Raw genomic sequence first — 13901 nt, 5'->3', positions numbered from 1 at the left:
TTCATTTTGTTAATGCAACTTTAGTTATGAATATATTTTTTTTTTTTTACCAAAGAGGACCATCAAACCTACTGTGTGAGTTGGGCAACAGTGCTCACACGTTCCTTTTCCTGAAAGGCCCTGATCACAACAGATTGTTTTTTTTAAGATCATAATTTCATAATTTTTGACAGCTCTTTAATAATGATAATAATAATAATAATGTCAGAGTTGTGGTTTCTTTGTTGTGTTTTTGTAGTTCTGTCTGCCTCTTTCATTCTTTACATTTCTTTACATCAGTGTTTCCTGTTTTATTATCTGTAGTTATTTAGTTACTTTTTGTAATTACTTTGTTTCTTTATGTTCTAAATGCATTTAGTTTCCCTGTTATCGACTATTGTTTCCCTCAGTGATTCTTCTTTCTACCTCATTGCTCACCTGTCTCTCATTTGCTAATCAGCTCAGCTGCAGTTATTCAGTAATCAACTCGCAGCACATATATACTCCTTGCTTTCTTTACTGTGTTGTGAGATCCTAGTGTTTTGTTTTTTCCATGTGTAGGTTATGAGTTTTCTGTTGATTTGTGATGGCTCTGTGCTCCTCGCATATCTGTGGATTTCCCCTTCTTAGGTTTTCTTTGGTTTTTGCTTCTTTGTCAGCTTGTTTATTAAAATTTGAGTTTTCATTTAGTCAGTTGTCCCTGCCTGCATTCTGGGTGATACAGAAAACAAACAAACAGAAAAAAAACAAACCTGCTAATCATGACAGCCAGTGATAGCCATATCTGTTCTAACAATTTATGAAAGGCTTTATTTTCTTAAAATATACACATACAGTTCATTCATTTGAAGTAAATCAGATGTACAAAAAAAAGTTTAAAAAATAAGTTTTGGATAATGAGCTGCTTAACCTCTGCTGTTTCTTCCGTTTGTTACATGGCTTCTTATAAAAGAGTCTCAGATAGACAACATTTCTGCTAATTGGCATTTCATAAGGTACTTATGTGACTGTATTGAACTATAACAGGGTTGAACTGACTGTAATTAAATTTTAATCTCTCTTGAATGGACTTATTTTTACTGTGTTGTGCCCTGGGATGACTTTTATTGTGAATTTAGCTCCTCCTGTGCACTAGCTCATGAAAGAAAAGTGAAAAGACTTGCACAGATTTCTTAGTTTGAAGTAAAACTACAAGTTGAGACAAAAATATAAAAAATAAATCACATTGCAAAGTTTCAATCCAACATGGGATTATTTTGTTCTGTCTTTTTAAGGTAGTGGGTCAATTAGCTCTTGAAATCTAACTGATGCCACTTGATGTTTCTCAAGAATTAGTCTTATGATGTGAGTAGGAATGAGAGCTTTATTATAATAACATTTGTTATTCAGGTAAACCTCCTACTGATTCAGTGTTAACATGCTACAGATCAGAGCCACTGTGACATGATGTTGTTCACTGACTTCATTACATTGCAGCTTCATAACTTTAGTGCAAAATGTTTAAAAAGGTATAAATGATGAAACTATAACGTCTTAAGATTGTCTTTTAAACAAGATTATTAGAAAATGCACATGTAACTGGCCTTGTGTAAAGAAATTAGTGCAGCTGTGTTTGTTTTTCTTTTTAGTTATGAGGAGGTAAAGCTGTAATAAAGATGTTAGCATCCTTGACTGGTGTTGACTTTCAGAACAATATGCTGACATCTCTGCCACTGTAAGGTTAAAGCAAATACAGAGTAGCTCCACACATGGCTGCCTTCTGACCTCATGGGTGCATGAAAGAAAAACCCAAAGCCCCAGCCTACAGTCACAACAATCAGCCTTCCACCCACGCACACATGCATGCACGTTGCTTTGAGATTACATAAAATAAATTATGTATTTGTAGCTGTCAAGCCCACGCTCTCATCTGAAGTGATATGTGCTTAACATTGAAGGGTCAAATGCAAAAGAATATTAAATGCTGGAAAATAAAAAGGTATGTTACCGCTGCTCCAGCAGAATTTTCTTTCAAGCAATAAAGTGAATACAATTTTAATAATGTAGTACTTTGCAAAAGGAGGTCAGTTGTCAACAACATTATTGTAAAGCTGATGCAGTTCCAAAAAAAATAAAATAAAATAATTTAAAAAGAGCAACTGGACTTCTGTTCTGTAGTTGAGGATGTTTTACATCCCATCTTGGGAGCTTTGAACCTCTTCAAGTACAGACTAAAAGTCCAGTTGATTAATTTATTTATTTATATTTGTCATGCCCTGGATGACAGATAATCTACACCAGGGAGGAAAAAAAAGGGTGTTCAAATTTAGACTGTGGGGACTCTATGATGATGGACATTTATTTTTATTGGCAAGAAAAAGAGGAGCATCAAAACATTGATTTTTCTCCTAATAACATTTGGTCCACTTGATTTATTTTCTCGTGCTTCTACTCATCCACATGCATTTTTGCAGCTACTGGTGCACATACACAGGCATGTTATCTGAACCAGTGACCATCGTGACCATCTACGAGGTCACAAATTGAACAGATGTGCCAGAACCATGATAATCCTTGTGAAGTTACAGATGGCGTCTCAGTGCTTTTGATGATACTGGCTAGAAACAGGGGCTACTTAGACTCTTGGCTCTACCCCCACAGTAACCCACAGGGGAAGGGAAAACCTGCAACATGAAAATGCCCTCATCTGTGTGTCATTAAACAGGTCACTACACTTGCCAACAGCCACCATAGAAGAGGGGTTTTAAAATAGGATGTGATTAAAAGATAAAGAGAACAGACAGTTATAATTCAATGTGATTCTATGTAACTGTGATGCTGTGCTGTATAGTTCAAACTCATGCAAGGGATCTGCTTTTTAATAATAAACTTTTGTTTTTGTGACTGTATCCTTCACAGGCTTTTGGCTGATAGTGGGTGGTGCCTTGGTCATTCTGTTGCTAAGCAACATTCAATGGCATATTTTATTTTATTATTTTATCAGGATTTTACCTCAGGAAAATGCAGAACATGTCAGAAACAATCAAAACCACAATGGCATTTACAAGGAAGTGTTGCATTATTTGTTACATAACAGGTTATGTCACACATTTTACCAATCACCAAGTGGATGTGCAGACATAATCATACCGCCACGAAAATGCCCTCTGCACACCAGAGTCGTGTAAATGGAATATGGGGTTTATCCACCTACAGTAGTGAATAAATTAGGGAAAAAAACTCCAGATAATTCACATGAATCAGTTTGGGCTTTTGGAAACTCTTTTAAAAAGTTTTTTTTTAGGGTTTATTGAGTCTAAAAACCTCTGAGCAAGACATATCAGTAATATTTCTGTAGATTTTACCTTCATTAATGAACACCACAATTGTGAGGAACACAAGTTAGTTTTTTTTTTTTTGTTTGTTTGTTTTATATGTTAAAAAAAATCTACAGACTTCACTGTTGGTTTATTTTTGTGTTTTACTTAAGCTTTAAAATCTAATTTTATTTTTTTGGAAATATGACCATGTTTTATATCTGTCTGCAAAATGTTTTTTCTTCCAACCTTTTTTGTGACTCGTGGTTTTGATGTTGCACTTTACTTTCAGCTGCTTGCATCATCTGGAGCAGGCTGTGACTAGTTGGTAAATAGAATTTGCGATAGTCTCTAGAATGTCTTGAGTCGCGCTTGTAGGTTCTCAATTTCCTTGCTAGAGTCTCAGAGGCTTGCAATCTTGTTGTTAAATTTTTAACGTGTTCAACACATTTGGTACAAAATGGGCTGAGGAAGGAATGGATGTGGGCAATGAAATAATGTGCAGGGCCTAACATACAGTTTTGTAAGCTATGCACATGAAAATAAAAGGTGATTTTCAAAAATTGAATATGCTGCACAACTGCCTAGTCACAATACTCAGAATTCAGGGATATAAATGTACATATTTCCTTTCAATTTTCTCAAAATTTGGGTTGCCAGCTTGTGTCTAACAGAAACATTCCAGTAAGATCTTAGCTTTAGTTTTTTCAGTTCTGTGAATTACAACTAGTTTCACTTTTGGATGAGTGTGGACACAGAAAAAAAGGAAACTGTCTCCAATAGTTAGGAAAATTAATTAACCATTTAAGTGAATAATTATGTTCTTGAAGGTCAAAAGCTTTTAGGAGGCACCAGAAAAAGGACGTTGGGAATAAAGATTTGTGGCTTCAGGCTTATCATGATCTCTGACTGAAAAAGAAAATCCAACAGAAAACTCAAATGACAGAATCAGTCCAAGATCCAGGGAAGTAAAATCAAGGCTTGTACAGAAAGGTATACATGCATAGCAATAAGACACTCATTTTAAAAGTACTGCAAACTAAAAAGAGTTAAAACAATAAAAATGCAATGATGAACACAGACAGGAAAACATGTGATTCACCCCCTTCCATCTGGCTGCACATGGTGTAGTTTGCAGCTCTAACACAAATGAGCTCACTACAGTCAGCAGAGAAGGAATCTTATCTAGGCTCATTCATTCGCTTTCAGACTGTTCTCACGCTGCATTCTCACCCTGTGCACATTTGCTAGCTGCTCTGTGTGTGTGTGTGTTGGTGTGTGTGTGAGTGTGCATTCATATGTCACACAGCTTGGAAATAGATTCTGATTAGATCAGCCTCATTCTCAGTGATGAATGAAAGTCCCTTCATCATTTCACTTTCAGGATGATCTGGAATCATACCCTGAAAACACTGGATTGCCTTATTCATGCCAAAAAAAAAACAGAATTGAAGCTGAGAGTAGCATCTAATATCAAAAGCTGATGGAGTTTGCTTGCTTCTTTGAATTTGTAGTTGGGGTTGTACTCACATGGGTGGCAAGCAATCATTTCCATAGTAATTAAAATCACCCAGCAATGAAACAGTTTAGATGATTGTGTTTTTAATGGTAAATAAGTTCTCTTGGCTTTCAAACTATCATTTCATACTCTCAGTCAAAACTGGAACAAGCAGGCACACTAATATACATTCTTTGGTATTTCTGTGTTACAAGTGGAGTTTTTATTTAGAACAAAGTTGTTTAGGATTGAGTTCTCAGTCAACAGTTTTAAAGAGAATCTGTTGGAAAAGGACTTATGAGACACCCAAATGCTTAAAACTGTAAACGACATATGTCTTTTGGTTCTCCCTTCTTGTTTTGGAACATGCACATTCCCAATAAATATAATGGATACTGGATATTCTATTCTTGAAACAAACAAGGAAAATCAGAAAATGGTCAGAGCCAGAAAGATCCTTTCTAATGAAATTATATGTCATTAAACATTAACCCTCGGCTGAAAAACAGATACACAGAGGTTGTGTACCTTATGTAAAAAGATTAGAATCAGGCTGTGTTTTGTAACCACATCTTTTTTTTTATTTCGAGCTCTGGTTCCCACACTCAGACATCCCTTATCCACTCCTCCTCCCAGACGTCTTCTCTCCTCGCCACATTCTGTTATGCCTCCTCTTTATTTTGGGCAGCTCACGACTAGATCAAAGGAATTTTAGAGCAACCTCAAAATATCTCCCGTCTTCAAAAGCTGTTGGGTAAAGCCATGTGCATCTCTGTTTGTTTGATGGTTTCACTGACTCTGGAAAGTCAGGTCGATTGGAATGGTTGCTTGTGACAGGAATAGGCAACTTCGCTTCTCTGTGCGCCGCTGTCTCTCATCCTGACATGTAGCCTGAGGGGACAGGTGCTAAAACACCTGGGTGATGTAGATGAACAGCTTGTATGCGCAGAGGCAACACTTAACACATTCAAAGCCAAACTGTGTGTATAATGAGCTCATGCGTTAATGCAAGAGGACACGTGTGTTACCTGTTTATGCAAATACATTTTAGCTCCAAATTTAGCTTTCTTGTTTCATCTAAAAACCCAAATTTTGTATTCCATCTTTTTCATCTACTAATTTCACCTGCTAAAGTCCAGTCACAGAAATGTTTGAGATCTCTTCTTTTCACCACTGGCAGTTTTCAAACTGAAGTAAATGACCTGAACACAATGCTAATGGTAGCATTTTTCTTCTGCTAATGAGTGACTTTTCCATAGATCACTGGTTTGATTATAAAGACACGTGTATGCCTTCATTTAAGTGCATATGTGTCACATGCAGCTAGAATTATTCAAAAACCAAATTCAAGCATTCATAACATTTTTAATTTATTGAGTACAACACTGCTGGAATATTTGGGACAGCACAGGAATGGTTTAAATCTTACCTAAATAACCAGATTTACCCATGAGCCTGGGGTGTCCATCATCATCTTCATAACATAAGATTTAATTCCTAGATCTATCTCCTGTTTAAAAAGAACCCTACAGCCCCTTTGAATACATTACTAGACTGTCTGGATGATCTAAAATCTAAAAAGTAGTACTTAAATGAAAATAAAACAGATAGTCTTTTTTTTTTATTCATATGATCACCCTTCCCACGCTTATGATCCTGGGTGTTAATTTTGTCAATATGCTTTTTTAATAACTAAATAAAAGTAGCTGGTAAAACTATTCATTTTTTCTCTAAATGAGAGCCCTCATTATGGTCAAACAATTTCTTTCATTTTCAAACGTTGAAAAACTGATTCACACCTTCTTTTACTCCAGATTTAACTATTACAACAGCCTTTATTTTGATAGTAGCCAGTCTCTGCAGGTTGACTCGTGAGACCACATCTCACCAGTCCTGGCTTCTCCACACTGTCTCCTCATTTATTTTAGAATTCAGTTTGAGATTTTATTGTTTGTTTTTAAATCATTGAACGAGTTGGCTCCTTCTTACCTGTCAGATCTTTTAACTTTGTACACACCTGAAAGATCACTGACGTCAAGTGAGCAGACGCTCCTGGACGTACTGAGGAGCAGATTAAAGAACAGAGGAGATCTGGCTTTTGCTATAGGTGTATCTGAACTGTGCACCATTCTGCCTTTTTATTTCAAGACATCAACTCCTTTCACATTTTGTCTGACTGTTTTTTCTTTAGTTTGATGTTAGGCTGTGTACTGTAATTTTTAAAGCAGTAATTCTCAATTTGTATGTAAACCCATAACAATTTTTAGGAAAAATACAGATGTCTGTTTTTAAATTGCAGAGTTAGCCTAGAAAGTTGTTCATAAATTATCCATCGACCAACATTTTGTGCAACCAAAAGGAAGAGAGAAAGTCTCCTTTACCCTGGAAAAATAGGTATCTTTCAATATTTTATCAGAAGAAAAAAGCACCACAAAGCTTTGCATGTGAGGTAAAGCTGCGAGCCAAGTTAGGCTGAAAGCCAGGTGTTCCAACTGCAGCTTGAGACTAACAAAACCAGATGTAGGACTAACAGGTTTGGCTCTGCACAGAAATGTAAAAGTTAGTCACCTATTTAAATGTCACTGATGCATCATATGCTTGATTGGGTTGGATTTTAGCCAAACGCCATTTCAGAAAGCTAAACAAGCCACCAGTGAACATTTTAATGAACCAGTTTTACAAGGAAAACTATTTACTGACCAAAGCTAAGATTTATATTCTGTATTGCCGTTCTTGGTATGAGCTGCAATTCAAAAAACAATATGGAATTTTTGTGTAAACTAAATATACTGACTAAATAAACTATATATAAATATGATAAAACAATTTCCATCTTGTTTAGGTTAATTTTAGATCAGAAATTTGCATCAGGTACATGTTGTGGTGTTTATAAAAGAGGCAGTTCTCAGGAAAGGATGAGTAATTATCGCTGTGACCTCCTATGCTCATCATAATTGTCTCTGCCATTTCTGTAATCTTTTGCATTCTGCTGTTGTCAGCACACATGCTATTCTTTCCAAAAGTTCTTCACTGTTTCTCAACACTCTTTCTTCAAACTGCAAATCACAAGTGGCCTCTTACTTTGTTTTACAAAACTGAGCACAAGTCTTTCTCTGTGATTTGATTCCTTAGTTGTTGTATTTTTAAGTTAGACAATCCAGAAAGGTGTTTTTAGTTTCAGCTGAATCTACAATATTGAGCTGATGATGGTTGTTATTTGAATTTTCCAAAGAAACGCAGACACTTCATGTTATGAGCTGTGATGTAACTAGCAGCCCCCTCTTGTAAATGAAGTGAACGTTGCCCTTGATTATACACACATGTATATACATATGTGTGTGTATAAACCTCAGAATATTTTTTCAGGTGTTAACTCTAGTTGATTTTGATATTTCTTACCTTGCTGGTGTGTGTTAAAATCTTCATTTTCTAAGTATTGATTAGTTAGGGGCAGAATGTCGGGCCAGTGGTTAGAGCTGTCTCCTCACAGAGAAAAGGTTGCATGATCGCCTACTGGCCTGGGGTCTCTTTGTGTGGAATTTGTATATTGTCCCTGTGCACATGTGGGTTTTCTCCAGGTACTCTGATTTCCTCCCACAGACCAAAAAAACATGCATGTTAGTTGACTGTTTAATCTAAATTGGCACTAAGTAGGAGTGAGAGTGTGAATGGTTGTCTGCCTTGCTTGTCTCTATGTGGCCCTGTGATGGACTGATGAGCTGTCCAGGGTGTACCCCACCCCTAGCACAATGACTGCTGCAGATAGGCACCAGCTCCCCTGTGACCCTGAATGAAAAAGTGGGTAAAAAACGGATGCATTTAGTTTTTTCATGCATTAAAGAAAGATCACGTAACACCATGAGTGTGAGCAGGGGAGTAGGTGGGACTTAAAGCTCTACATCTCTAATGTGCAGACTTTGGTTCCAAAAATACAACATGGCAGCTTCCATAAACCAGGTCCTGCTGGCTTCCATTCCCAACAAAAGTACTATTAGGCTCTTGGTCTAATAGTACCAATACAAATATACAGTATCCTGATGCCCTGCATACGCAAACAGATAATCTGACAGTTTTTATTTTTTCAGTTCTGTCTGCCAGCCACATGCAAATATATTTTTTGTTTCCCCAAAATAAAAACAATTGAAAGATTTTGCCCAGGGTAAACATTTTTGAAGGAGAACATTACAAAAAAATTTAAAAATTAAAAAAAGAAATCAGTTTTTAAAATTACCTACATTCAGACCAATTTACTCCTCTAATGTTACATAGGAAACACAAAGCAATACTCACACTTGAGTCTTTTTAACTTTTACAGTTCAATTTCATTATCAGAAACCTTTTAACCCACAAATGCAGTCTTTTTAATTTTACTTAAAACTAAAACAGCTTGTTCAGTCTGAATGTAGGTGGGACCTCTCTGGCTATTTCTGAGGGAGTGATAATGCCCCTTTAATGGGTTGATAACAGTCCCATCAGGTGAGAAAGACCAGGGAAACCTATTAGTCTTTGCTAATGAGAAAGACTAGAGAGATATCGGTAGGTGCCAGAACAGGTTTTTTTTTTTTTTAATCCTCACACCCACTGTGATAGAAAAAGGTACACTCTGTACAGCACTGGAAATTACTGTGGTGTACATTAGCAAACAATTCTATAGTATAATTGCTCCTGACAATTACTGCTTCAACATATTGATCAGGGGAATCTAATCCCATTATGCTATGTTGATCTGTATTTAGAGATCTAGCGTCTCAGTGCACAATTGGCTGCCACTGGTAGACATGGAAGCTGAGTGCTATTATTAGAACCAGGGGTCTAGACCAGCTCTGCAGCTGAGCACTGCATAGAGAGATAGAACGATGCTGGTGGGTGGCATGAGGTGGTATTAGTCTGTCAGGTGGGGACATCTGCGAGGGGTTATCTGATTGAACATGAGGCTTGTGTGAAAACGTTGGTTATGTGTGGACAACAGAATGAGTGCAAAAGGTAAATGGAAAATAGAATGAATATATTGCAGCATCTGGGAGCCGTATCTCTCTCTCTCTCTCTCTCTCTCTCTCTCTCTCTCTCTCTATCTATCTATCTATCTATCTATCTATCTATCTATAGACAGATGTTTTTATCTTATATTTCTGCATAAATGTGCAGGGTGGCACTTTTGTATCCCAGCAACTGTGCACTTAAGTCAGCCCAGTCTGTAGCTACACAAACAGCTAGAGGTCTAATGGTAACACCTGGAGATTGAAGGTGTAAATGTGTTTGTTTATCCAGGTTAGTCCTCAGAGAAACACGTTTCACCACTTTAAGTGTGCGTTTCTATTACATATGAAAAATTTGCAGGTGAATATTTTAAGTTATTAAGGACAGCTGAACAAACAATTACAAATTAAAACATAAAATTCAACTTTCTGCTGCGATTCAATGCAAACATAAACTGTAAATGTATGTGTTTTTAGAAAGAGTTTTGCTGAACTGCTTTTGACATTTAAGCACTAAAATGGGGTGATTGTATTTATTTATTTGTATTTTTATTTAGGTTAAACATTTTTTGTTGTTGTTGTTTTCAATGAAAATGGTCCAGATTGAGTTTTCTGCTTCAATCCAAGTCTTATTAAAAAAAGAAAAAAAAAACTCTTGTGAAGAATAGTTGTTAAAGCAAAAAACAATATTGAATATTAACAGTATTAACAAAATAATAATAATATTCTAATTAGACTGCGTTAGTTTATCTGCAGTAAAAGCTAATAACAGTTAAAAATGATTGGGATTAAAATGTAAGTCTTCTCAAAATCTATAAATCTGCTAAATCCTGATTTTTTTAAGAAGAATAAAAGCCAATCTGTTTACAAATTAATTTTTAATGCAAGAAGCTGAGTGGCTCTGCATATCTGGAACCCTGCAGTGTTTGCATTTGTTGACTGTCAGATATGGTTGTGTGTGAAGGTCAGCCAGTCTTAATTGGTCTGCTGCAGGAGTGTTTACTCAAATGCACGCTGACACACACCATATAGATTAACACAAGAGTGCTTGTTTATTATTTATAAACCTGAAATACATTTGTGTTTACAGAAAGTGCATCACTGGGGAGTGTTACATTTCTACTAATTCCTTGAAAGGGTATGCTCCATCAAAAACTGGCATCCCAAACAGACATGTGGACAAATGATATTTAATGATTGCAGCAGTTCAAAAAACAAATAAAAATAAATTCTTATATGTAGCAAGAATACATTTAATTTAAGATCAAAATGCTGCCTACAAACAAAGATTTCTGAGCAATGTTCACTTAATGTTCTGGTTTACACACACACACACACACAGGTATTTGTATAATGTGATCCAGGGGGCTACAAATCAGGTTGCTTCCCTACATGCTTCCCACAATTGTTTTTGTTTGTTTGTTTGTTTGTTTGTTTACAGCTGACTTGACTTTTGCTCCGGTAAGACCTGAGCAGTACTTTAATGTGACTTCCATGTTTCTTGGCTTGTGAGAGCAAATTATTTTCATGATTTGTCCAGTCACTGTGCCTTATATTAGAGACTCTCTTTAGTACAAAAGTGATCTTTACAGACTTGCATGAGTCATTGTGTTTTCAGTTTTCAAAAAATTACAGCACATGCCTCAGACAGTGCTGCTCTCTTTGTTGAAATGTTTGAGTGGGTGATGTGGTACAAGATAGACTCAGAGATTAAATGTGTGAAAACACTGGACTGAAACTAAATGTCTTATTTTACTGAGTAATTGGCCAGTTATTTCCTAAATCATTTAGTGTTTTTTTTATTTATTTTAAAATAGTCAAACCAAAACCATTTACCATTTTTAAACATCACATTGAGTAGTAATAAAACTTCACAATTATTATTTTTTTCACAATGAATGAAAAGCAGCACATACGTTTTACAACAAGCAGGGTTTTTTTTTGTTTTACTTTATTTTGACAGACTGCTGGTCTTTTACTGTAAAATGCAGCATTCATGTATATTCTTTAGGGTTTGACCCCTGACCTGTTCACATATTACAGTCTCCTTTATCAGTGATGTTGCTTTGTGAACGTTTTGGTAACTGTGAATTTTTCTCTTATGGGAACACTGCTCTTTTTCCACTGCCCTCTTTTCACAAAGTTATCTGTTATTTAAAGTGTTTCCATCTGGTCAGTGGAAAGCAGCGAGGGATGTAAGGGACAGCTTTGACTGCCTGTGGCTGGACACTGCTTCTGACTTTACACTCCAACAGCAGAAAAGCCTAATGAGACACACAGGAGTGTAAGAAATAACTGAGTTCATCTATGTGTGTAGAGAAGTGAGTCTTTTTTTTAATCATGTCTTTTGAACATGTAGGGAGACAACAGAAAAAAAGAGCCTGAAATCTGAAAGCTCTACTTCCCATTGGGTTTGTTTTTGTATTGAGTTTATTGTTTCTTTAATTCTGTCATTTCACATGGTTCCTGTGTTTAGTTTCGGTGTCTTGTTCCCTGTGCCCTTTGTGTTCCCTGTAATTATTCACCTTTCCTCTCCTCTGTACCTGTCAGCCTGCCTCAATCACCCACACCTGTCCCTCGTTCATAATCAGTCACCTGTGTCCACTTTCAAATCATCCTCTGCCTTTAAAACTGGTTCATCTTCTTCACTTTCCTGCTGGTTCATTTTTACTCATGTGCTGTTTGCTTTTTTCCTCGTGTTTTGCCCTCTCGTGTTCTTTGCAACCCTGGTTTTTGTTATTCAGTTTTAGTTGCTGCCTTGTCAGCTTTTGTTTTGGATTCGACCACCTCTCCCCAACCTGACACTTTCAGAAACTCCAGGAACCAGAACTAAAGCTCCAGTCTGACAGTAAAGTGTTTTGTTAGAAAATATTAAAAAATAAGACCTTTAGTGTAAGATAGGATTTGTTTTGTGTGCTTTGTATGTATTGCAAGCATAACACAAACACATAACAGTCAATTAAAACTTCTGTTTACAGAAACGGTTCACAGTTGTTTGTTTGTGTGTAGCTTTTTAAAGTTTTTCCTGTGTTGTTGGTAAAGGGCTTGGAATAATATTCCCTCATACTGCAGCAACATTTTATTCAACTGTGATGATGTTCGTCTTTCTGATGTACATCCGCTCAGAGCAGGTTATCCTAAGTGACACTCCACTGGGATATTTAACATGACTAATGGCAGACAGCTACAGAGCATGCAGAGACTCTCAGAGTGGACGTTTGGGAGACAGGGCTCTTCTGCCTCATTGGGCTTTGGAATGTGACAGTTGAAGCCATTTCAATTCATTTCAGCTCAGAATCCAGATGCAATATGAATGCAGTTTCTCTGTAGCTCCTAACCAAACTTTGACCTTGCATAAGTCTCTGACTGATTAAATTCAGTGCTGCTGTATTTATTCTATTTTTGAACCAAATTTACTTAAAGTTAATGCACATATATATATATATATGTGTGTATGTGTGTTTCAAAGGATTTTTTATTGCTCAGAACAGTATTGTTTAATGTTGGCAAAAGCAAGAGAAGGTATTATTAAAAAAGAGGCTTTACCTTAGCCAGAAACTGTACAATTTTATTTCCTGTTTAGCGTTTTGCATTATTTCTTGTAAAATGTTATCACCTTAATATCATATAATTTGTGGGATTTACTCATAAAAGTCAAGATGCCCCAACAAAAAAAAAGTCATTTTAGCAAAATATTGATTCTTTTATTTTTTCTCCTGCAGACGGTTCGTCATGGTTTCCCTTACCAGCCGACTGCTTTGGCCTTTGACCCTGTGCAGAAGATCCTCGCCATCGGTTCAAGATCAGGTGGTGTAAGAATGTATCCTTGAATTTATGTTCCCATCTTCCCATGTTGTTCAGAAGATGTTGTCGGAAAACATACTAAAACACTACATCATTCTGTAATTACATTTCCTGACCTTTGCCCCTGTGTGTTACTGTGTTAAATAATGAAACATTGTGACTTTTTTCTTTTGATGCCCATAGAGTCATTAAACAAAATTGTAGAATACAAATCCAGATTGTGAGCCAGATCACTACCAAAATTTGTTCACTTTTTTTGTTTGTTTGTTTGTTTTTTAAAACCTCAACAATTCCTGAAAATCTATTCATTAGGTTTTAAATAATCTTGCTAACAGACAGATAAATATT

At 36.2% G+C, this 13901-nt stretch overlaps 1 protein-coding gene across 16 annotated transcripts in view; it reads left to right on the top strand.

Annotated features, from left to right (window-relative positions):
• Positions 1-13901, top strand: part of stxbp5l (syntaxin binding protein 5-like) — a 130307-nt gene that overhangs the window by 8999 nt on the left and 107407 nt on the right. For all 16 annotated transcript variants that reach the window (XM_017420695.2, XM_017420692.2, XM_017420699.2 and 13 more), the window contains exon 2: positions 13472-13569. In XM_017420695.2, coding sequence (XP_017276184.1) covers positions 13472-13569 — 98 coding nt within the window. The remainder of the gene's footprint in view (positions 1-13471; positions 13570-13901) is intronic.

The sequence above is a fragment of the Kryptolebias marmoratus genome, linkage group LG6 (genome assembly GCF_001649575.2).
Source record: "Kryptolebias marmoratus isolate JLee-2015 linkage group LG6, ASM164957v2, whole genome shotgun sequence".
NCBI classification, from domain to species: domain Eukaryota; kingdom Metazoa; phylum Chordata; class Actinopteri; order Cyprinodontiformes; family Rivulidae; genus Kryptolebias; species Kryptolebias marmoratus.
Note: the sequence above shows the minus strand (reverse complement) of the source record. Positions and strands in the feature narration are given on the sequence as shown.